Consider the following 22,849-nt stretch of genomic DNA (forward strand, 5'->3'; position numbering starts at 1 on the left):
GGGGCATGAGCAGCTTTAAGCACTGTCAAAACCAAGAGAGCCCCTAAAGCAACCAGCTCCAAAGGTAAGAAAGATGAAGTGTTTGTGGGAGCTGAAGTGTCTGGATTAAGCTGGTCTTCTGCATAATTCTGCAGTTTTGGGGGGTGGTGGTGGCTGAAATGTCAGTGCTGGGTGCTGCTGTGCCTGCCCAGGCGTTTCAGGTGGCTGATTCATGGCTCTGTGTATTTAATCAGTTTCTATAGCAGTGAAATCTTTAACGAGTGGGTGGAGTTTGCTCTTAGTCCACTGTGGGTTCACGTGAATGTTGTGGCTAATTCGTTCCTGTGTCCTTGCTGAGCAAAGTCACTTCATAGGGGATAATGTTGAAGGCTATTCTGTGTTTCTGGTGCATGTAATGAGTACTGAAACAGCTTTTTCATTTTAATAGTATTACTATTTTTAATACTATGTCATGGGCATTGCTTTGTCCTGTAATGTGTGGCTGCACTGCTGAGTAAATGTAGAGTAGGATTCTTTATGCTGATGTGAATGTTTATCTTACTACTTTTTGATTATCATTTAAGATAATTGAACCTGTGATTGTAGACTTGAGTCTTCCTGTGTTCTCCACGAACACTTCCCTCAGGGTTTGATATTATCAAGTAATATGTTGGGCTCATAATACAACTGTGGTTTAGTCCTGTTGTACTGAAAGCTCAAATTCTTCAATTCTTCCTTATTTCCAAGGTGACTTTGCTGCAGGAAGCAGCTTTCATTCTTAAGGCCAGCAGCAAGAGGTTTGATTTGCATCCTCAAGGTAACATGGTGGGTAGTGGTTTTGTGTGGATTTGGAGCCACACATTGCCTTGCTCTGGTGTCCTGTGAAATATGTTGTGTTGAACTTGGAGCAGAATGTTGATCCTGGAGAAGGGCAGTAGCTGTTGGGTCCTTCAGCAGGGTGAGAGTCCTCTGGGATGGCTGACAGTGCTGCTGATGAGTTTGGCTTCAACAAAACCTCGTCTGAAGCTGGTGTTGAGGTTGCTTTTGGGGTAAGTGTGGCAGTTTGTTTGCCTGCATTGATCACACCCTCTTCATCCTTGCCCTCTTTTGAATGTGAGCAAATAAAGCTTCCTCATCCAAAATTCTGGTTCTGATGTGACTTGTCACTTGCTTGTGACGACTATTTCAGTTGAAGAAGGAATCTGTTGGGAATGGATTTGGATCTCCATTGAACAGGAGGGGAAGGTTTCCATTGCCAAGAGTCTGTCAGAGATGTTGACTGAACATTGCTGTGTTTAACTCCTGTGTGAGGGGGTCAGCAGCAGCAGGCTGACTTTCACCCATGAGAGTCGTGTGGGTCAGCCTGCTGCTCAAGCACAGCACTGAAGCACTGGGGAGTGCAGTGCAAAGGGAATGCAGTGCATGGGGAGCTGGGCTGGTGCATGCCATCACTGCTCAGCCTGGGGGTGCTATTCCTGTCTCCTCCTGCACAGTGAATAGCTCCTCTTTTGTTGTGGGTGTCCCTTTGAGCTGGAAATCAGAGAGGCTTTGCCTGTTAGGCAGTCTGTGCAGGTAAAGTGGAGGTCCTGGTTTATTTGCCATGTCTGGTAGTGTTGAAGGCAGGAACACTTTGTTCCCTGCTGTTGATTGTAACAGTTTGGAATGCGAGATCTTCTAAGCTTTATTTTGTGAAGCTTTCTCACAGCTGCAGGCTTGATCCTGGAATTTAGTGTCCCTACAAGCTCTGTATTCAAGAGGAATTCTTTCTTGGGAGGCTGTGTTTGTGCTGGCTGATGGGAGCCTGGCTGAGCTACCTGTAGTCATTGTCTGGGTTTGCAGTAGCCATTGTGGGGTGAAATGTTTGCTGCCTTTCAGCAGAGTGCTTTTCAAATAGTCTCATTCAATGCACCCAGATTTTTTAACAGATGGGACAGATTTCAGTAAGCCTGGGCAACCACTATTGTTTTGCAAGGTGAGATTTCTGTTCTGATGGGCAGGAGAATTAATAACACTGTTTGATTCATACCAATCTGGTTTTGGCTCAGATTTGGATATTTTTTTTTAAAGGATATTAGCATTTGTCTTCAGAGAAAGCCAAGTTGAAAGACAGAAGATGACAGCAGCAGTTCCTGCGCTGTTCTGATAGGATGAATGAGTCTTGTGCATGGAGATCTCCATACACTTGAGGGGACTGGGAGAATTGGTCTTGGGCAGGGTGATGATCACTGCTCAAAAACTCTTCCCTTGTGCTTGATGTGCCAAGAGGGATAGAGTGGCAGCAGGGCAGTGCAGCGTGGATAGGAGGGCTGAGCCATCCCACAGCTCCTGCAGGGCCACAGGCACCAGGTGTGCCTCAGTTCTGCAGTGATGAGCAAGGGCAGGAATCCATCCTGTGGGCAGCCATGTCCTCGTGAAAGTGTTCTACAGATGGCCAGACCTGCAGAGCAGCACAGGAACCACAGGCAGGGGAGCAGCGAAGGAGATGTCAGTGTCTAGTGCCCTTGGAGCTCGGTGTGCACTGCAGGAACAGCCTCTGGTGCTGAGTGGCAAAGGCAGCAGGATCTGAGTGCTCAGCAGGCTCTGCTGGCCAGGCCTCCACTTGCCTAGAGCAGCCCTGTTCCTGCTTAGAATCTAGGGCTGCCCTAAATGCATCCACACTTGAAGGATTTCAGGGCAGGCCCAGCAGGAGTGAGCAAGGCAGAAATCAGGCTCCATTTTAGTGTTTTATTGCCTGCTCTTGCGCTAGCCCTTCCTTTGCAAAGGGGTTATTTCTTTCCTGCAGCATCGCCCTGGATGGAAGCAGAGTGTGCAAGAAAGTGAAAATCTCTGGTGATGACTGAGCTATTACATGTTCAATTCAATAATCTGGGGTAGATTATGGGGGGCATGTGATGCATTAGTCAGATCTTGGGATGTGACGTGCCAGTGGAGGGATGTGGTCCCCAAAAGCCAGAGAACACCTGTGTGTTTTAGCAGATTGCAGTTTAATTGGGCTAGGGGTGAGTCTGAACTGTTATTGTGGCTGGAGGATTGCTGGTTCATGTCGTGATCCCTTAACAAAACAGCTCTGGTGGAGGCAGCCTCTGCCACTAGGCTTTGTGTCTCAGCAGCACAAAGGCTGTGCTGGAAGCAGAGTGGGTGTCTGTGCCTGGTGTGTCCATCTGTGCTGGCTGAGAGCAAGCTGGAATTTGGAAATGCTTTTAACTGTGTGGGGGGAGCAGGTGGCTTTTCATCACGATGAATTGTTTATTCCGGTGTAGATTGGGGCAGGGTTTTGTTGCCGAAAAGGGGAGGAATGAGGGGCAGAAAACATGGAACTGGTTAAACTGGAATTCCTGGGTAGTGCCTGCCCTTGAGTTATGATCAGCGAGGTCCTGCTTACTCAGAACCTAGGGCTGACAAATCTTGGTGCTTTGGGATCAGTCAGTGCTTTAGGTTTCTGCTTCTAGGTGTGCTGGAGGAGTTTGGGAATAGTTTTGTTCTCTCATAAATAAAAGTCTTGGTTTGTCACAGATGCTGAGATTATGCAGGACAGGTACCCCTGGGCTGCTGATCAAGCTGGCTCAGACAGGAGAAAGAAGGGTGACACATTCCTTCCCATGCTGTTTGCAGCAGCAGCAGGGACGGAGGAGCGGCCAGGAGCTGTGGTTCATGGCAGATTTTTCAAGGCTCTTTGGTGCTGGCAGCTGCCTACGTGTCTCCCAAGCCCCCGGCTGTGAGGGCAGACACCACAGCCCTGTGTGGGGCTGCAGCTGCGAGCATCCCAAAGCTGGAGCTGCCCAGCAGGTCCTGTGTGTTCAGTCCTGTCCCGTATTCTCCAGCCACTGCTTGTGGCCCATGTGACAAACTGAAGAACTGAACTGGATTCAGAGCAGCTGCTTCTGCTCCAGGCTGGTTTTATCTGGGCTCAGCTACTCCATGACATCTCTGGTGCCAGTGGAGAGGAGGGAGGGCAGAGCTGTGGAACCCCAGCTTTCACTGTCTGCCGCACGAGGGTATTTTGGGGATCCAGTGCAGGTGCTGTGCCTGCCCTGGAATTGCTCCCTTGAGGAAATTTTCAGCTTGAGCTGTTTTGCCAGTTTAATTCCCTTTCCAGAAACCCTGTTTAGAATTTACCTGGAGTGCTGCTGATGTGGGTGGAGGGAGTGGGGGTACATTTTTAACTGTTCCTGGTTTCAGCACCTATCAAAAGGTCCTGTTTGCTGAGCAAACCAGTAGTTTCTGGCTGGTTGATAACTGTACTGGGGAATGGGGTCACAAAACGAACCTGCTCTGATGTCCAAGGGCACAGCAGCTGAATACAACACAAGGGCTGAGTCTGGTGTACAAAAGAAGTCACCAGAAAGTGTCAGCTTACAGTTCAAACTGCTTATTTTTTTAAAGAATTATTTTGTCTTTGGATTTTAATTATATTCTGACGCTGCTCACAGGCTCTGTCATAATGGATTCCTCTTATATAACTTTAGGAGGTGTTTGTTATTCTTGATAGTTCTGAGGTTGGATTCCAGGTGATCTGACAAACCACTCATGTGTGCTGGTTCCTGCACAGGGAAGGGCTGGGATGTACCTGGAGTGCTCCTAAGGCATTTTGTGGGGGATCCTCTGCTTGTGAATCAGGGGCTCCTCATGCTTGGCATGCAGAGCCAGGTCAGCCACCCTCCTGCTAACACAGCCCATCCCAAGGAATTTCCTCAGCTCCTGTGCCTTGAGAATGTTTGAGACATTGATGTTTTCTGTGATTTTGAATCCTCTCTGCTCATTGGTGTTATAGTAATTCCTTTGATTTAATATTTAATTTGCACAGTTTTTCCTGCTTGCCTTCCTGGCCCAGGTCAGCTCTCCTGCCTGCAGGGCACAAGGAGAAATTTGTTGCTTCAGTTGGGTGTTTTTTTAACCATTGTTACTGTGGAAGGTCCTTTTGTGGCTGAAAGAAGCCCTGACAGCTTTGTTGAGCTCTTAATGCAGCTAAATGTGTTGGCTGGAAAATGTAATTTCTGATGGAAAGTTAGAGTGGCACCAAGAGAACAGAGCTGAAACATTCCTGTTCCTAGGGGAGTTCCAGGAGATTGTCTTTAAAATTATGCCACTTAAGATTTAATTAAAGATTTTTTGGAGGAGTATGTCAGACCAAAACCTAAAAGATGAGTGGCCATGTGTAGTGGAAGGTGTCCCTGCCTATGGCAGGAAGGTTGGAAGCAGCTGATCTTTAAAGGCCCTTCCAACTTCAGCCATTCCACAATTGTGTCCCTGTTTGAAACCATCTGGAAGAGCACTGGGAAAGGCACAGTTTCCATCTGAGATCAAAATCAGCCTGCAGCCCAGTGGGGGAGATGGCTGCACTAAGCACCATTGCCAGGCAATCAGTGGTGCTGCTTCATAAGCTTTGTGAACAACCTGAGAGCTGCAAAAGATTTTTGTTTTTAAAAGAAAATGTTCTCATTCAGGACCTTTATGGGCTTATTTTCACAATGGGATGCCCAGGGTGCGAGGCCCCGCCCCCAGGGGAGGACGGCCAGGGTTAGGGTTCGGGTTCGGTCCCCCGTGTGGAACACACCACTCTGCAGAAGCTTTCCCTGTGCACAACTTGCTCTCTGTCTACAAAGCAGTGCTGTGCCCTATCTGCCATAGCTCCACTCCTTCCTCCCCCAGGAGGGCATCTGGAATGAGCTCAGGAGCTGCACAGAGAAAGGCAGACATCCAGCAACCTCCCCAGGACTCGAGAATGCACAGCTTTAATTTCAAATACCTGAGCTGTTCCCAGTTAAGAAGTGTTGACTGTGAGTTGATAATGACACCTACACAGCACAGGTTTCCTGTATCTCATTTTTTCCAGTGCATTGCCTTTGAGTGTGGAATTTGATTAGAGATGCCTGGTTTATGTGCTGGAACGTGCAGCAGGGAAGGCTTGGAGTTTAATCTGATTGCACAAACCCTCTTTATCCCAGTTGGGCACTTGGGTGCTTTGAGAAAGACCCTTATGGCAGGATTGCCAATTCAGCTCTGCTGCTGCAGGATTTTTGGGAGTTCAGGTGAGCTTTCTAATAATTTCAGGGCTTTGATGGTGGTTAAGCCCATTCCTCTCACTTCTTAAAAAGAGGTGAAAAGAAACACTTCAAATGGGCTCTGCTGTGGCTGAGACCAAAAGTGGCCTCCTTTCGGGGAGGAAATGGTGGTTGCAAATGAAATTGTCTATATAGTCATAGTTACAGGGGCATGACCACAGCACCGAACGAGTACTCAGCTGCATAGTTTTTATTCAAAGTTTGGTGAAAATGGAAACCACAAAATGAAGGCAGAGGTGGTTTGAATTTTACCCCAAAAGCCAGAGGTAAATAAGTAACCCTGTGATTTTGTGCCTTTTGGGGGTGTGTTACAGAACTGACACAGGTTATTTTAGCTCAGATAATATGTGCAGCCCTCAGTCCTCAGCTGCTCTCTGCAGCAGTGGGCCCAGCAGGAGATGTTTGCTTGGCTGTATCCAAACAAGCTCATCTGGATCCTTCCTGGCAGGCAGGCGCAGAGGACTGAGGCCATGTTTGCTTAGCATTCATCAGGTATAAACCATGGAATCCTGAGATGGTTTGGCTTGGGAGGGACCTTAAAACTCATCCAGTTCCATCCCCTGCCACGGGCAGGAGCAACTTTCACTACCCCAAGCAGCTCCAAGCCCTGTCCAGCCTGGCCTTGAGCACTGCCAGGGATGGGGCAGCCCCATGAGTTGAAATTCCCTGTGAGGTGTGGTACAAGAATGAGCTGCTGTGTGAACAGGTATTTGCAGACCACAAAGGAATTTTAATTTCTGACAAGCCCTGTTGTCCTGAAATCAGTTGTGCAGTGAGACACAAGGGAGATGTGTCAGTTCCAGAGCTGAAAGCAGTGTGGTGCTGCTGGGGCTGGGATTTCCCAGGGTCTGCACACTGATCTCAGTTCCTTTCGGAAGGGAGCCCTTCTACAGCTCTGTGTCTAACTTGTGGTTTTTTGTTTTGGTTTTTTTTCCCTCTTTAAAGTAACGCTGAGATTAATTTCTTTGTGGCAATACAACAAGCTGGAAAGGATGTGGATGAGAAACCCTTCTACTGGTCACCACCATTCTGGGTTGGTTAAGGCACTCAAGCTTATTTTTGGGTTTGAATATTAGATGGTAGTGAGCATCTAGTGTTTAACGTGTTGTGCATTTTTAAGACCTTTACAGGAAAAAAGGCATCTCAACTTCCTGTTCTTAACATTCACTGGTCTGAGAAATAGGGACCACACTCCTGGTTGTTTCCCCTTTACACTTACATAATCTTCTCTGAAAGGTGATTTGTACTCGAGGCATTTCCCTATCTCCTCTGTGCTTTCAATTAGTGCACCAATTAATTTATATGGGCCTTGTGATTGGGCTGTGGTCTGGGTTTGCAGAGGCCCAGCTGGTGTTTTTGTAACTAACTGGTGATGCCCCAGTGGCTTCAGCAGTGATAAAGTTCATCCTAATACAGATTTGAGTAGTCAAGAATTCAGTTTATCTTCTACATTTTGGAAAGAGGGAGAAAGAGAAAGTACAGCTTAGATTTTGGGCAATTCAGCTCTGCACTTCAGATACTCATTGTTTTTTGTTTTGCTGAAGCAGGTGCTGGTGGAGCTGGTTCCTTAAGTCCCACAAAATGTGTGTGGTCCTGGATAACTGGGATGCTCTCAGAAACTAGTTTACAAAGACAACAGTTCCCTTCCTTTTCTCCTTTTGCTGTTCCCACACTTTTCTGGGTAACAGCAAGCTACAGGAATTGCATTTTTCAGTACAGGAATCTGTTAATACATTTTGAGCATTCACATGTATCAATAGATTAAGTGCTGTGTATTTATCTTGTGGGCGTCCAGAACTTCTTCAATCTCCTGGGTTTCATGATATTGAGCAGCTGATCACAGGATAGCCATGCCTTGCTACTTCCCTTTGGATCCTCCCACTCCTGTGTCAGCTTCCACAGCAATAAGAGCATCTGTTCTCTGCATGAATGGGCCATTCTGCTTTAATTTTACCCTCTGCTTTTTTCAACAAGGTAATTTTGGTCTAAGACAAGCCCATCAGCCGCTTCAAGGACAGTGAGGATGGAAGCTGATTTGCTCTACTCATGCTGCACTTTTTTCTCTGCATGTATCTGCACCTCCAGAGTGGTGGATCAGCTGTGAACAGGTCTGGAGGCAAATCAGAGGTGTTTCCCATACTGAGAGCTAAATAGAAATAGCATTTGTCACTGGGGGCTGGTGCAGAAGCTGTGTTGTGTTCATGTGCCATGCTTTCCTATAGGCTGCTGCTGGCTTTTTGTTCAAGGTTTGGTGAATATGGCTCCTTCAGTGAACTGAAACACCTGGGAGAGGCTGGAGTGGCCTTTTCAGACTTTGTATGGTCTGTTTCAAATAGAAGTATGGGAGAACTTGCTGTGCTTGATTTATGAGATGAAAAAAGTGTCCGTGTCCTACTGTGGAGGCCTACATAAGGTGAAAGTTTCTGGGACGTGGAGTAATGCAAGTTTTAATTTGCACTTGAATTGCTTTACAAGAGAAATTAATCCCATCTTGAGAGTGGGGAAATTAAGATGAACAAAGGGCCTTGTTCAGTGTCCAATGTTCCCCATCCCTGCAGGTGCTCAGGGAGCAGCAGCATGTGGCACTTCAGTGCTCTGCTCTGGTGGACGAGGTGGTGACTGGTCACAGGTTGGACTCAGGATCCTGGAGGTCTTTTCTAGACTCATGGATTCTTTGCTACTCAGAGCAGTAACGATGCAGGGTCTGGAGTCCCACTCCAATGTTCTGCACAGCATGGCCATGAGTATTTTTAAGGTTTACTTTTGCCCAAGTGTTGGAAAAAGCCACTCACCTTCCCCTTGGCACAGCCCTGGAGGATGCAGCTCCCTTCCCTTTCCAGTTCCTCCCTGGTAACCTTTTATTTCTGTGCCACCCACAGGCAGCTACTGAGCTGCTGGAAAACATTTGCTGTTTGCATGGGGAGCCACTTATCAGATGTTAAATCTGTGACAAAAAGCCGCTGCTTTCATTGACTGTAATATCAACTGAACTTAGGTTTTCAATCCTGGTTATTCCAATTTTCTATTTAAATTGCACATAGAGTTGTTGTACTATTGTCTGATTTTCCCACTTCTTCCACAAAACCCATTCCTTGTTGCTAACCAGCTGCTGTGCTCCTGCTCAAAGCCATTGCTTCCCAACAAGTGCAAAAATGCTTTTAGTGTTGGGGTCCTTGGAAAGAGAGGAAAACTGCTGGGCTGTTAATTAGTGGGGCATCCCATTAATTGATACGTTGCTAGATTAGGCTGCAGAACTGGATTTAATCTGTGTGGTTTTACTGAGGAGGAATATTCTGATTTCCCTCCAACTGACCCCTCCACTGCTCAGTGTGTGATTAGAGCTAACTGGGTCAGCTGAGGCTGCTCAGGGGATTTTGAAACCAGCACTTGTAGTTCCAGCAATTTGCAGAAACAAACAAATTATGTTCAAACCATATAACTGAAGGACATGAGCAAACCAAGACTTTTGGTGGAGCTGGTTTGTTTTTAGACAGAGTCAGAAAAATATATGAGCTTTTTGGCACCTACTGACTTGAGAAGGGGCTTGTTCATCTCTTCCCCTTTGGCATGGTCGATCTATTTAGGCTTTTTAAGAATTTCCCTTGTAACACTTAAACTCCAGTTGTGCACCCATGCTGTAATCTGTCCCTTGGGAGCACAGTTTGGTGCTGTTGAGGTATTCTGCTTTGTAGAGGAGAATTTTAATATTATTTACCATGCTCTTAATCTCACTGCTGACAGATAAAATGAGTTTCTTTAGCCCTCCCCCTGAGGACCTGGTGGAGCTTCATGGCCAGCAGACCCATGGCATTAGGTGGAGTTATCTCAGCTTTGCAAAAATCCGCTCATCTGCCTTTCGGGAAGGAGTAATTAATGGTGAGAGAGTAAAATGTTGATTTTGTTTTTGAAATTGCATTTATAAAAAGGAATGGGCAGCCAGATCCTGGGCTAGCTGGGGAGGGTTTGTAAGTCTGGCCTTTGAGAAATATTTGCTGGGGACAGTTCTGGTGGCTTAGATCAACTGGAGTGGTTTGGCAGATTAGGGAGGAAGACTCAGGATGTTCTCTGTGGGGTGAAGAGGAGGCTGCTCCGTGCCTGGCTTCATCTCCCAGCTGGCCTTACTCCTGGTGTCTGCTTTTTCTTGTTTTGATGGTGGGCTCTTGTGGGCAGCATCAACCCTCAGCTGGGCTCTTGTCACCTGCCCCAGTGGGAGCCTTCTGGGTGCTGCTGCAGTTAGTGGCATTTTTTAGGTAGTGTAAAGCAAAGGGCTGAAGTGGCATAATGAGTGATAATCTAATATTTGTTTATTGGCTGTTCCTAGCATCATATTAGGTCAAAATAAATAATCATCTGGGAGTTGTCAGGTGAGCTTGTTTTAATTTCATGGGTCATGGTCTGTATTAATGCAGGACCATGTTCCTCAAGCTATGGGTGTGTGTTAACTCTTCCCTTTCCCTCCAACTGGTGGATATAGCTCCAAACCGTTATAAGAGCATCCTTTCTCTCCCCCACATATGCTTTTTTTTTTTTTTTTTTTTTCTTTTCTCCCCAAGACAGCCTTGGGTTTTGTGTCTCATTACAGTAAAAGCCCTGTAGTAACTGCCCAGCTGCTGTCATGTCCCTCTCTGGAATGGTGATTTAGAGCTGAGCCAGCATGGAAACTGCCTTTCCATGCCTAAGACAAGCCTGTTGGCATCCACTGGGAGAAGTAATGTGCCACTTCTGCTTGGAAGAGTTGTCAGTTTTCTAGTCTACTTGGGAGAAACAACCAACATTGGCTTAGGTTTCAGCTGGACTTTTGGAAGTATGCTGTAGTCTTTTGAAGGAAGCTGTTCATGTTACCGGAGGTGAGCAGTGAGGACAGAAGGGTCCAGCTAATGAGCTTCATTCTGAAGGAAGCTGAATGCTTAATGTTCCAGAGGTCTGGGTGAGGAATGAAAATGAGACAATGAAATGAGGAAAGGGCGAAGGTGTAAAGGGGTGTTCAGGAAAGCTCATGGATTTGATTGCCCAAGGCTGGAACAAACAGCGGCACCTTGGGGTGCAGCTTCATGGTGGTTTGAGCTGGGGCTGTCCAGGTTCTGTTCTTCCCTCTGGGCTGCAACTGGGTCAGCTCTGGGTGCTCCAAGAGCAGCTGGATCGGTGCTGGTGTGAGGAATGGCCGTGGCAGGAGGTCTGGAGTCTGGAATTGGGTTTTGTTGCTGTGGCAGGATCTGGCAGAGCTGGGAAAAGACAAAACTCCCTGTGCAGCAGGGAATGTGTTAAGACTGAAGAAATAGGGTTGAAAACACTCCAAACAGTTTTCTATTGTGTGCGGATTAGCTGCCTGGCTGGAAAAAAGCCATCACCTTACTGCGGGGAGTTCAGAGCCAGGTCAATGGAACAGGAATATATTCTTAGAGTGGGAGAAAGCTGTGAAGTGTTTGAAGTGTGGAGGCAGACAAAGAGGGAGGTTCTGCTGCTGCGGTGGCCAGAGGAGCAAGGGGCAGGGAGAGTCCTGAATGCTGGAAGCTGCTGAGCTGGGCCAGCACCAGGGCCCTGGGGAGGCAGGAATTGCACCCAGCTCTCAGGGAATGTGGGAACCCTCCTGACATGGGTGTTCATAGGAGCTGGGGCATGTCCTGCTAGAGGAAATGAAAAATCCAAGTTTTCTCAGAAGCAGGTATCTGGGAAACCTGTGACAGGGGATAAAAGCAAATTTCTGTTCTGTGGAGTGGGTTATCTCAAATATGATTCCAGAATACATCTTCCCAATGAGCTGGTGGTGGTTAATGCTGGCAGCAGGATCTGCGCTGCATAATCCATGTCTTTGGTGAGAATTCTGTTCCTCACTGCAGGAACACGGAGTGAATTGCTGTTCCTTAGTGCAGGCAGAGCTGTGCTCCTGCTTTGGCAGCCTCTGGCAATGCTGCAGGAGTGTGGACTTTGCTCCTTCTTCCTCTACCCTGGCATCAGTTTTTCCCTGCAGTGTGCCTTTTGTGCTTGCTCTGTTAATAACCAGACATTGTGGATTCGGTGTTCTGCTCAGGCAGATGCTCCCAGCACAGAGTGAGGTGCTTCCAGCAGTGTGTCAGGCAGGGACAGATGTCCCTGCTGTGCACTGGAGTGCCCCGCACTGCCAGGATTGGTATTCCAGGCACAAATGTGCCCCTCAGAGTGCAGAGCTCAGCACAGCCTGTGCAGGAACACCCTTGAAAGGCAAATTTAACCCAGCTCCCTGGTGCCTCTGGGGAAGTGGGAGCACTGCTGTCATTTGTGCTGAGATTCAAGGAGACTTTGAGGTGGCAGTTTCAGTTTCCTTTCTCCTTTCCTTTCCCAGAAGAGCTTGCTTGAAAGGACAGGCAGGGATGGGGGCTCTTCTGCTTTCAGTGGGGAGCATTCCCTGTCAGGAGACTGGGCTAGGTAAGGGGCCAGGCTCTGCTCCTGGGAGCAAGGGGCAGGACAAGAGGAAACAGCCTCAAGTGGTGCCAGGGAGTTTTAGGTTGGATATCAGGGAAAATTTCTTCACCAAAAGCCGTGAAACAGGTTGCTCAGAGCAGTGCTGGAGTCACCATTCCTGGAAGTGTTCAAAAACATATGGATGTGGCACTTGGGGACATGGGTTAGTGCTGGTCTTGGCAGTGCTGGGTTAATGATTGGACTCAATCATCTTTTCCAGCTTAAATGAGTCTGTAGTTCATTCATTCTGGTTCTTGCAAGTGGTGCCCTTGATGCAGCACATGGATGCACCAAACAATGCATCCAGATGCATGTGAAAGCTGTGTTTTAGCAGTGTTAGTGGGGCAGGCTGCAGGGACTCTGAGAGTGTTTCCTAAGTGACTTGTGGCTGTCTGCCTCTGAAATCCAAACCTTCTGATGTTCCTGATCCACTCATTTACTGCCCAGAAGCCTGGGCAGATACTTGTTCTCTTCTCTAAGCTGTTTAAAGCTGTGATCCCCAGTTACGTTTTGAGGGTTTAATGGCTCTGTTGAGGCGTTCCCCCCCCATTCCAAGAACATCACTGCAGTGGATTTTGCGCTGCATCAGAAGGAAGTGCCTGCAGCGTGGTTGTGTGATCCAGAGAAGCATTTCCCCCACACAGCTGAGCAAAGCAGTGAAAAGCCCCTTGGCAGAGCTTGCGTGGGTGCTGTGCTGTGGTTGTCTCTGCTGACACTGCAGCCTTGGGGTGCTCCAGTGCTCCTGAACAAGCTGAGCACATGCTGCACAATCAGCAGGCTGTCCCACGGGGATGACAAGCTGATCTGATGTTAAACTAAAGCCACCAAACTGTGCTTTGCTGCTGGAGCAAAGGTGGTGAGTTAGCCTGGGCTTCATGGGAAAAAGGTTAGGCTGAAGTGGGCTGTAGATAAAGGCTGGCTTGGACTCCTTGGCACTGGAAATAACCTTATTTTGTAGTTCTTCCCCATCACCCCATGCTGTTCCTTCTGGCATGTCCAGCTGAGGTTGTCTGAGTTTGAACTGCAAGATTTTGAGGACAGAACCTCCCATTTTCTAAAATACTGAGCCTGTATTTACTGCACTGTGGAATTTGTCAAAATCAAGACACATAATTTCCCCAAACTTAGTTCCCCTGGCACCTCATTTCAGAACTTTCTCCAGAGAAAAACTGGCTTTTTTACTAAAATCCTGGTTCCTTTTTTTTTTTGGTCTTTTTCTCCCTTCAGTATGTTCAGAAGTGCCTTGATGCTGTGTGACATCTGAAATGCTTCCTGTGCTGTGCTGCCTTTTTTAGATAAGCAGCAGGCTGTTCCCTTTTACAGCAGGCATATCCCTTCCTGAAGAGGCAGATGTGGAGTGCTTTCCCTGGGAACTAATATTGCTGCTTTGTAATTATGGCACCTTAATTTAGTTTCTCTTTTCTTTCCATCACGGCACATGTGTGATTAGAAACTTCTGATGTCTTCAAAGAGAGGTGACAGTGTCACACTCTTCCTAGTTTGGGGCAGGATTTCTGCTCTAGGTTTCCTCCATGCTGGTTTTGTGTAGGCTGAGCAGAGCTGATAGAGAAATAAAACCAAATCTGAGCTTTGCTCACACTTGGAGTTTTAATTGGTGTGTTGACTTTGTTTCCTCTTTTTGCAGGAGTTTCTCCAGACACCAGAGTACAAGAGGGATGGAAGAGAATGCTGGTGAGTACAGCCTTGGGTATCTTGCCACAGCTGATGGACCTGACCTGTCCTGCTTGGTTAAGCATCATAAAGAACCTGATTACTTTAAACTTGGTGTCTTCATTTCAAGTGTAGATGGTGATTAGAAAATGATGTAGTTTGGCAGATGCATCAGCTGCACTTGTACTGTGGTGTGGACCAGATCTGACTGAAGCTCTGTACATAAGGAAGATCTTTTTCAGACTCTCCCATCTGAGAAACCTGGAATGCTGGTCTCTTGGCGATCCCGAGTTCTTGAAAACAAGTAACATCCCCTTTCTTAATAAGGAAGAGGTCAGAAGCAATGAGCTGGTTTCAACAAGGCACGTGGCAAGGCATAAAGCAGGATCAGCTCCTGGTTGTTCCTGTTATTCTGTATTTATTCCTTTAGGCTGCTCTATGTTGCAGAAGATACAGGATTTTTTAAATTAATTTTTTTAAAATTAAAATGTAAATCTCATGCTTTAGGCAGTATGTAGTGCTTGCCCTGAAGCAAGAAAATCCATTGCTGGTAGGTTTAACTGATGCAAGGATATGGTTGTAACTAAAACTCACAGATTTTTGGCTTAGAGATTGCCTTGAAGAAGTCTTCCATCTGTTTGCCTAAAATGGCTACAAGAAAGGAGTTAAATGCCCATTTTTTTCCCTGCCATTGACATGAGATTTGCATGAAACCATTATCTATGCAGCATATTGACCTCACGTCTTCTGGACTGTGATACTGCAGTTGGTGATTCTCACCTGTAAATAATATTTCTAGGTTATTCTGTGCAGTCAGGGGGTGCTATCCTGGAAACTTTGGGAATGGTTGTCCTTGTCAGCAGGGCAGTGTTCTTGCTGAGGCAGGTGAAGGCCAGTTTTTGGTTTCATACAGAGCTGGTGTGTTGGAGCCCAGTGGCTTGGTTGGGTCTTGCAAGAGTCCTGTGTTAAAGACAGAATAAACAGATGGATCTTTTGTTACAATTTCCTTAAAATTCCTTTGCTTTTATGGATACTCATTCTCCAAGTGCTGCTAAGCTCAGGACTGGGTTGGTCCCGGAGATGAGGTAAGATGGAGCTGAGCTCAAGTCCAAGTCTGTGCCCTTTGTTCCCTTCCAGCCTGGTGCTTTGGATGCATTGCTGTCCTTCCCTGGTTGGACGTTAACTGCACTCAGTGCTGCCTGTTTGAGCTGCTGTGCTTGGAATGGCCCCTGGGAATGCCCAGGGAAGCATGAATCCTTCTGAGCTGTCACGCTTTACCAGCCATGTGTGGGTGGCGGAGCCTTCCTTGGCTGACTTCCTTGGCTAATTAAAAATGAAATTTGCTATTGTCTTCAGATTTCAATTCGTGCTCATCCCTGAGGACGAGTGGAAGGCAGGTCTCCAGGCAGCTGCAGTGCAGTTTCAGAGCTGTCCATACGTGGTATGCAGCTTTACATGTGCTCACAGCCCTGCCTTGAGTCAAGTGTAGAGAAGAATACACAGAAACTCCTGGCAAATTTTGGGACGTGGCCCTGAGTAAGTGACTGTAGGTTAAGTTCCCACATGTAGCCTTACATTGAAGGAGAGTGGGTTTGGGTTGAATATTAAGAAGAAATTCTTCCCTGTGATGGACTGGAATGGATTTCCCAGAGAAACTGTGGCACCCCCATCCCTGGAAGTATTTCAGGGCAATTTGGATGGGGCCTGGAGCAGGCTGGTCTAGAGGAAGGTGTCCCTGCCCATGGCATGGGGTGGAATTGGATGAGCTCTGAGGTCCCTTCCAACCCACACCATTCTGGGATTCTCTGATTTTACATTAGTTCTCTGCAGTAAATTTGGGACTAGGTTTGGAGCTTTTTCTTTGCCAAAGGATCGTGTTCTATCTAGTATTTAATCTGTCTGTATGTCTGGGAGATCTAAAAAGCAAAATATTGAAGTGGAAGCTTTGTGCTTGGCAGGACATGTCTCACCTTATGCCCATGGTTCCTTGAAAGCTCTGCTGCCCTGTTGGACTGACTCCAAGGTGGGAGCAGACCTGCAGTTCACTTGCCCAGTAATGAGCAATCATTAATGGACAGGTTCAGAGGGAGCATAGAATGCCTTTGCATGGAAATTTGTTGCTGTTGGGTTCTTTGACCTCCTGTACTTTGCTCTCTGTTGACAGTTTCTGCCTGTGCTTACACACTTCCTCTGCAGGTATTCAGATAGGAACCTTCCAGCCCCTAAAAGGTCTAAATCTCTGTGGGACCACTGTGAAACATTAAAAGAAATTAGTGAAATGGCCTTTGCACACACAGGCTGTTACCCAAACCTGCTTTTTTAGAAAGCTCCTGAAATACAAAGTTTATGGATGCTTTAAGAATCTTCTGCAGCTACTGCTTTATTCCATGCTGACTTTCATCCTCTTTATCTCCTGCTGTGCTACTTTTTTCCCAACTTTTTTCCTCCTAAAAATATGAATTACTCTGAAGTCCTTCACCTTTGTGCACACAAAGAAGTAATTTGTTTTAGCATCTAAGCTGACTCCTGGGTTTATATGCCTCAGAAAGAAACCAGTGTGATCTTAATCTGCTGCTTCTGGAGACTTGGACTCCAAATATAGTCTGAGTAGAGGAAAGGGCTGAAAACATGAATACTTGGTTCTTATCCCACCAGCTCTGCTGCTTTTCCCCAGCAGGATGCATGGCTGCCTGCCTGAATCCCATCTTTGTCCCCAAAATTCAGAGCTATGCCTTCAGGTGCTCAGAGATTTCAAACCATTATAGGAGCCACTACAGAATCATTGAATGGTTTGGGTTGGGAGGGCCATGGGCACACACCTTCCACTAGACCAGGGTTCTTCATGGCCTGTCCAGCCTGGCCTTGGGCACTGCAGGGATCCAGGGGCAGCCACAGCTGCTCTGGGCTCCTGTGCCAGGGCTGCCCACCCTGCCAGGGAACAATTCCTTCTTACTATCCCACCCAGCCCTGCCCTCTGGCAGTGAAGGCATTCCCTGTGTCCTGTCCCTCTGTCCCTTGTCCCCAGTCCCTCTGCAGCTCTCCTGGATTCCCTTCAGGCCTTGCAAGGGGCTCTGAGGTCTCAGTTGAAGCCAGGCTGGTGGAGCTGGCAGTCAGTGCAGTGTGTGCTGGGTTTGATGTGCACTCAGAGCATTGCAGGGCTGGCATCTTTGCTGTCACCAGCTCAGGTCTGCTGGAGAAGAACAGCTGCTGCTAAGTAATGGAAATCTCTTCATAATGTCCAGAACAGAAGGATGGGTTTTCCTTCCAGGAAGACACAGAAGCTGTGATTCCACTCAGATGCTGAGTGTTGTGCAGCAGGAGCACAACTCTGTGTGATACAGCAGAAGAACCAAAGTGGCCAAAGTGCCTGAGCTCAAATCCTTAATTACAGTTGATGTGTGCAGGTAGAAAGGCAATTTCCTAATGTTCTTTAGGCAGGTTACCAGAGGCTGGAGCTGATCTCAGTGGAAAGCATTTGACTTTTAAACAAGGTGCAGCACAGATCATTTCCTTACCTACCTGAAAGCATTACTGTAAATAAGTCGAGTGCACTTGAGGGTTTAACAAAATACTTTGGGACATTATCCTGGCAGCCTTTTGTTCCTAAATTTGTTCTAGTTCTTCGTATAATTAATGTGTGAGTGCTGTCAGGGTGCTTGGGGCACTCAATGTTGGTGCTGTTTTTCTGCCTGCTGTATTTGCAAGTGGTTCAGCTCAGCCATCCATCTAGGTAGGGTGGCATTTCTGAAAATTAACACCCAGTAATTCCTCCCTGACCAGCTTGAGGAGGTGTCTGAACTCTTTCTGCCTTTCCTTCCTGAGCTACAAGCCAAATGTTTGACAGAGATTATTTGCTGACCTCGTAATTCTGTGACACCCTATTTTGAGTGACTTTTGGAGCTGTTGTGCTGAATGGGCTTGGAGTTTGTGCCCCTGTCTAACTGGGGAAAGCAGAGGTTAATTCTGCTGGTTCTGCTTTCCTGGCCGAGCTGTGGATGTGCTGGGATGGAGATGTTCCGGCCTCCAGGCTGGTTGGAGCAAGACAGCAGCAGAGGTTGATGTTGAGTGAGAAATGTTTGATTTGGAGGCACAAGCACAAGAAATGCTTCATGATAGAACTGAACAATCGTCTTCTGTGTGAAGAGATAAGGACATGCAATCAATCCTCTGGGTGATTCAGGGTGACTTGCTGTGAAACGGTGAGTGTGAAGTTCCCCTGGCTCAGTAAGTAGGGCATGGAACAGGGGAGGAGGTTTCCAGAGTTTCTAGTTTTCTTTTCTAACTTGTTGGACCTTAAATTCACCTTGCTCCTGGAACACTGCTTGTAAATTCTGTCCAGGGATTTTAATAGCTGAATTTATTGGGATTGGGAGTAGAAAAGGAGCCTGCCTGGAACCAGAGACAAGCAGGTTTAGTATAAATGTGATTTTTGCTATTGCTGTTTCTTCACGCAGGAGCAATGTGTCCAGGCTGAGTGGCCAACCTGGCCTTTTAAAAACAAAATACTGAATGTTCTCATTCTCTTGCTGCCTTTGTTAGCTGAGCTGTTGGCTGGACAAAGCTACTCCCAGGCCCTCAGGCTGGCCCTGAGGTGCAGTCCCAGTTCGAACATTTGGATGTTGTCACTGCTGACATCACTGCTTTATCTGCTTGGTTCTCCTTTGTCTTGGAAAGGAGCCCTGGCTCAGATTGCTGAAGGTGTCTTTTGTCTCCTGAAAAAACAGCAACCAGAGATAGGAGGTGGCTTTTTTACAGGTTGGACCTGTCCAGCTGTGTGGAATGGGTGGATAACTGTGACTTGCTTGGTTCTTCAACCCAGCCTGGGTTTGTCTCATTTTGTGAAGCAGAGATTTTAGGATTTCAAAAGGATTTACTGTCTGGATTATGATAAATTTGTATTCCCTGGCACATGAAGAATAACATTTATAGGAGTTGCTAAATTCCGTGTACAGTTGTGTTCAGTCTGAGGGTGCTCAGGCTCTGAGCTGAGCTTTGCAGATGCAGGCTCTGCCATGGATCCTGGTGCCTACTAGAACTAGTCTAAGGCTGTGTAAGGTCGACCTTTGTACATTAGTGTAACTCTGCTGTGCAATTGCCATTTTTGTGCAATTTACCATAGAATCACAGAGTCCTGCAGGTTGGAAAAGGCTGCCAAGATCCTCAAATCCAGCCTCCCCCAGCACTGCCAAGGCCTCCCCTGGCCCTTGTCCCCAAGTGCCACATCCACGTGGCTTTTGAAGCCTGCAGGGATGGGGACTCTGCCACTGCCCTGGGCAGCTGTGCCAGGGACTGACACCCCTTTGATGAACAATTTTCCCCTGTATCCAATCTAAACTTCTCTGGGCACAGCTTTGCACTGTTTGCTCCTGTCCTGTCCCTTGTGAGCACAGCCCGACCCCCACCTGGCTGCATCCTCCTGTCAGGAGGGACCCAAGCCTCCTTTTCTCCGGGCTTCTCAGCCGCTCCAGACCCTTCCCCAGCCCCGGTTCTGTCCCCGGACCCTCAACGGGTCCCGGTTCGGTCCCTCGCGCAGTGTCCGGGGGCTGCAGAGCTGCGCTGTGACCGCCAGAGGGCGCGCCGGACCGGGGAGAGGGGAAACGGGGAGAAGGGGAGAGATGAGAGAGGGACGGGACAGAGGAGGGATGGGAAAGGGGGACAGGGGAGAGATGGGAGAGGGGGACCGAGGGACACGAGAGAGAGAGGGGCAGGGGGACAAGGGAGAGATGGGAGAGGGACAGGGGAGAGAGGGACAAGGGACAGAGGGGCAGGGAATGGCTTCCCGCTGCCCGAGGGCAGGGATGCAGTGCACAGTACAGTGGGACGGAATCCTTCCCGTGAGGTGCTGATGCCCTGACACAGGGTGCCCACAGAAGCTCTGGCTGCTCCATCCCTGCAGGTATTCAAGGGCTGATTGGACAGGACTTGGAGCAAACTGGGATAGTGGACGGTTGCAGGGAGTGGAACAAGATGAGTTTGAAGGTCCCTTTCTACTCAAACCATTCTAGAATATTGTGAATTGCGTTTCTGTAGATTTTCCCGTCCCCTTTTTGGGGGTAAAGAGACAAACCGTGCTAGTGCAGCCAAGCGGTGGCTGTGGGCATTGCCTTTCGTAGGCAGTGCAGTGGGGTCTGGTTTGTCACCATGTGAGCCTTAGTGCCAGCATAACAGCACTGGCCTAACTGCTATAGCACAGTGTTCTGCTGTACTGGAAAGGTGGAATTTAATGGTGTTCTGCACTCCATGAGAAAATCCCCGATAAAAGCACGTCCCAGTTCCTGTTCTCTGTCCCTCTGCATGGCTGGAAGCAGCTCTGTGGATTGTTTGCTTTGTGTGCTTTCCCTTTCCTTCCCCAGCCCCGTTGCTCCAAGGGACTAGTTTCCAAGGTGAGGTGGCATGGCTTGGCAGGAAAATTCCTCCTGGGGATGCCTCTGCTCTTAGAGAGCTGATCAACCCCCTCTCCCTGGCAGGGCAGAGTTAGGCAGGGATCTGGGGATGAACCTTGATCTTCCAGAGGACTCTAACAGCCTTTGTCATCTTTTTTGTTGAAATTCAACCAAAATGGTGAAAAGCCTGCCCTCCTCCCCTCCAGCTCTTTGGGCTTAACATTAAATCTTGGAAACTGAAGTGGTGATTAGGAAAGTAAACAGAGTCCCTTCCTGCAGGGAAGGCAGGAGTTTGTTCTGCCCAAGCGTTGTGGGTTGCAGGGGTTAAGTTACATTTTTGCTTTGGGAGAGGAAAGGAAAATCTCTCCGAGTAATTAACTTAAGATGCTGATGCTAATGAAGGGGCTTTCAAGGCTGGGACTCGTGGGGGGGTGATGGGGATCCCCTGCTGAATCAGTGACATGAAGGTTGTAGGAGTGATTCTGCAATTATTAGGCTGAAATGATGTTGAACATGAAGCTAAGCCTGTTATCTCTCAGATACTGAGCAAATGGAGTGCTCTGGGTAACTCTAATGGGATTATGTGAGTCAGTCTGGCACCCTTGCCCTCTTCAGAGCTTTTTCTTATGTTCCTTTTCAAGATAAAGTATTGATCAGGCTTCTGAGAGTTAGTGCTGGGAGCTGCTGTCTGGGGCAGTGTGTTGCAGCAGTGCTGGGTTATTTTTTTTTTTTAATGAGTTTGACAGTGAACACCCTGTCACCTCTTGAAGCCATTCACTCCTCCACAGCAAGGATCCCTTAAGCCCATCCCTAAACAGATGTTTAGGAAAAGAGCTGAAGAACAAGGACAAGTTTAAAGAGACTTCCCTGTGTCACGTCTTCCTGGCGTCAAGGCGCTGCCATTGAGTGAGATTATGCTATTCTATGATGGAGACTATTCTGGGCTGTCATATTTGTAAAGAGTAATTAGTTTTCTGGCTTGAAAATTGCATTTTGCATCCATGATAGTCTGTGGTGATTGCTCCAAACACAAGTAACTGGTGGGGTGCTTAAAAGGGATTATCTTGAGCTTGGTTTTAAGCAGTTGGATAAATTGCAATGTAACCATTGTCAGGAAAAGCCAGGAACCAGAAGGATCCTGTAAGGAGGACAGAGGAGCTGTGTTCAGTCACTGGCTGTGGCCGTTAGAGATGGGCTCGTTGGCCTTGCTTTCTTGCAGGTTTGAATGAGCTGGAGCAGTGCTGGTGTTGTCACTGCCAGGCCAAGCTCCAACAGTGCTTGGAGCAGCAGCACAAACACAGACTCGAGACAACCATGTACAGTGAAGAGATTAAGCCCCACACCCCAGTGAGAACAAGAATTTGGGTTTCAAAGTCATGGAAAATATTTTTCCTCTGCTCATTTAGCACTAAACCAGGCCTCTTGGTTTCAGCATCACCAGAGTGTGGAAATGATCCTTCTAACACCCACTAAATGAGCAGATGTTTTTATGCCAAACCAGAAATTTCCATAAATATGGGAAAGTTCTGATATTAAAAGATCAGTCAGCTTTTAGCTTCCAAGCTTTTTTAAATTTTTTTTTAAGGGCTGATCTTGTTAAGAACAGCAGATTTTTTTGGTGAGGTTTTATTTTTATTCTTTTCTGTTCCCTTGAGGAAGGTGAGAATTGCTTTGGAAGATCCAAGGAGCTCATTCACTGCAGAAACAGCCTTTAGGGTTGCTGATGACAAAGTGTCTCGGCTGTCTCAGAGAAGGCACCAGAGGATGTGGTGGCTGGTCTAGCCAAGGGGCCATCTGGGATTTTGGGCCAGTTGAAGTGCCCAGAGGCCAGCAGCCTTGCTGTTGATAAAGTGGCAGATTTCGATGGCATGGCACTAGCCTGTAATTCCAGGCACCTCAGGGGATAATTCTTACAGCAAAGAAGTCATCACTTTCCACAAGCTTTTTGAGCTGGGAATTCAGCACAAGAAAAAATTCCTCATTTCAAACCCAAAGTGCACAGAGAAACAATTTAATATTTGTGTTTATACACCATAATTTTTGTGTGTCACATGCTTGCTCTAAGGTATCCTTGCTATAACTGCTCTTGAAGAATACTCTTATTGGAGCCACTTTTCATTCCTGGAATGTGGTCTGATACAGGAGCCACACACAGACCGTTGATAAATTAGTTAAACAAGATTTTTTCCACTGATTTTCTTAGTGATTTCTCTTTGAATTACTTGTAGATCTTGCTCATTCTTCCTGCAAGCTGCAAACCCTTGAAACCTGAGTTTTGATGCTGCTCAGTCTGGCATGTTCTGCATTTTGAGGAGG

At 47.4% G+C, this 22,849-nt stretch overlaps 1 protein-coding gene across 3 annotated transcripts in view; it reads left to right on the plus strand.

Moving 5' to 3' along the window:
* Nucleotides 1–22,849, plus strand: part of LOC130262137 (regulator of chromosome condensation-like) — a 64,475-nt gene that overhangs the window by 6,801 nt on the left and 34,825 nt on the right. For all 3 annotated transcript variants that reach the window (XM_056508954.1, XM_056508955.1, XM_056508952.1), the window contains exon 2: nt 14,125–14,171. In XM_056508954.1, the coding sequence (XP_056364929.1) occupies nt 14,156–14,171 (16 nt within the window). In that variant the 5' untranslated portion in view covers nt 14,125–14,155. The remainder of the gene's footprint in view (nt 1–14,124; nt 14,172–22,849) is intronic.

Source organism: Oenanthe melanoleuca, chromosome 23, assembly GCF_029582105.1.
Source record: "Oenanthe melanoleuca isolate GR-GAL-2019-014 chromosome 23, OMel1.0, whole genome shotgun sequence".
NCBI lineage: Eukaryota > Metazoa > Chordata > Aves > Passeriformes > Muscicapidae > Oenanthe > Oenanthe melanoleuca.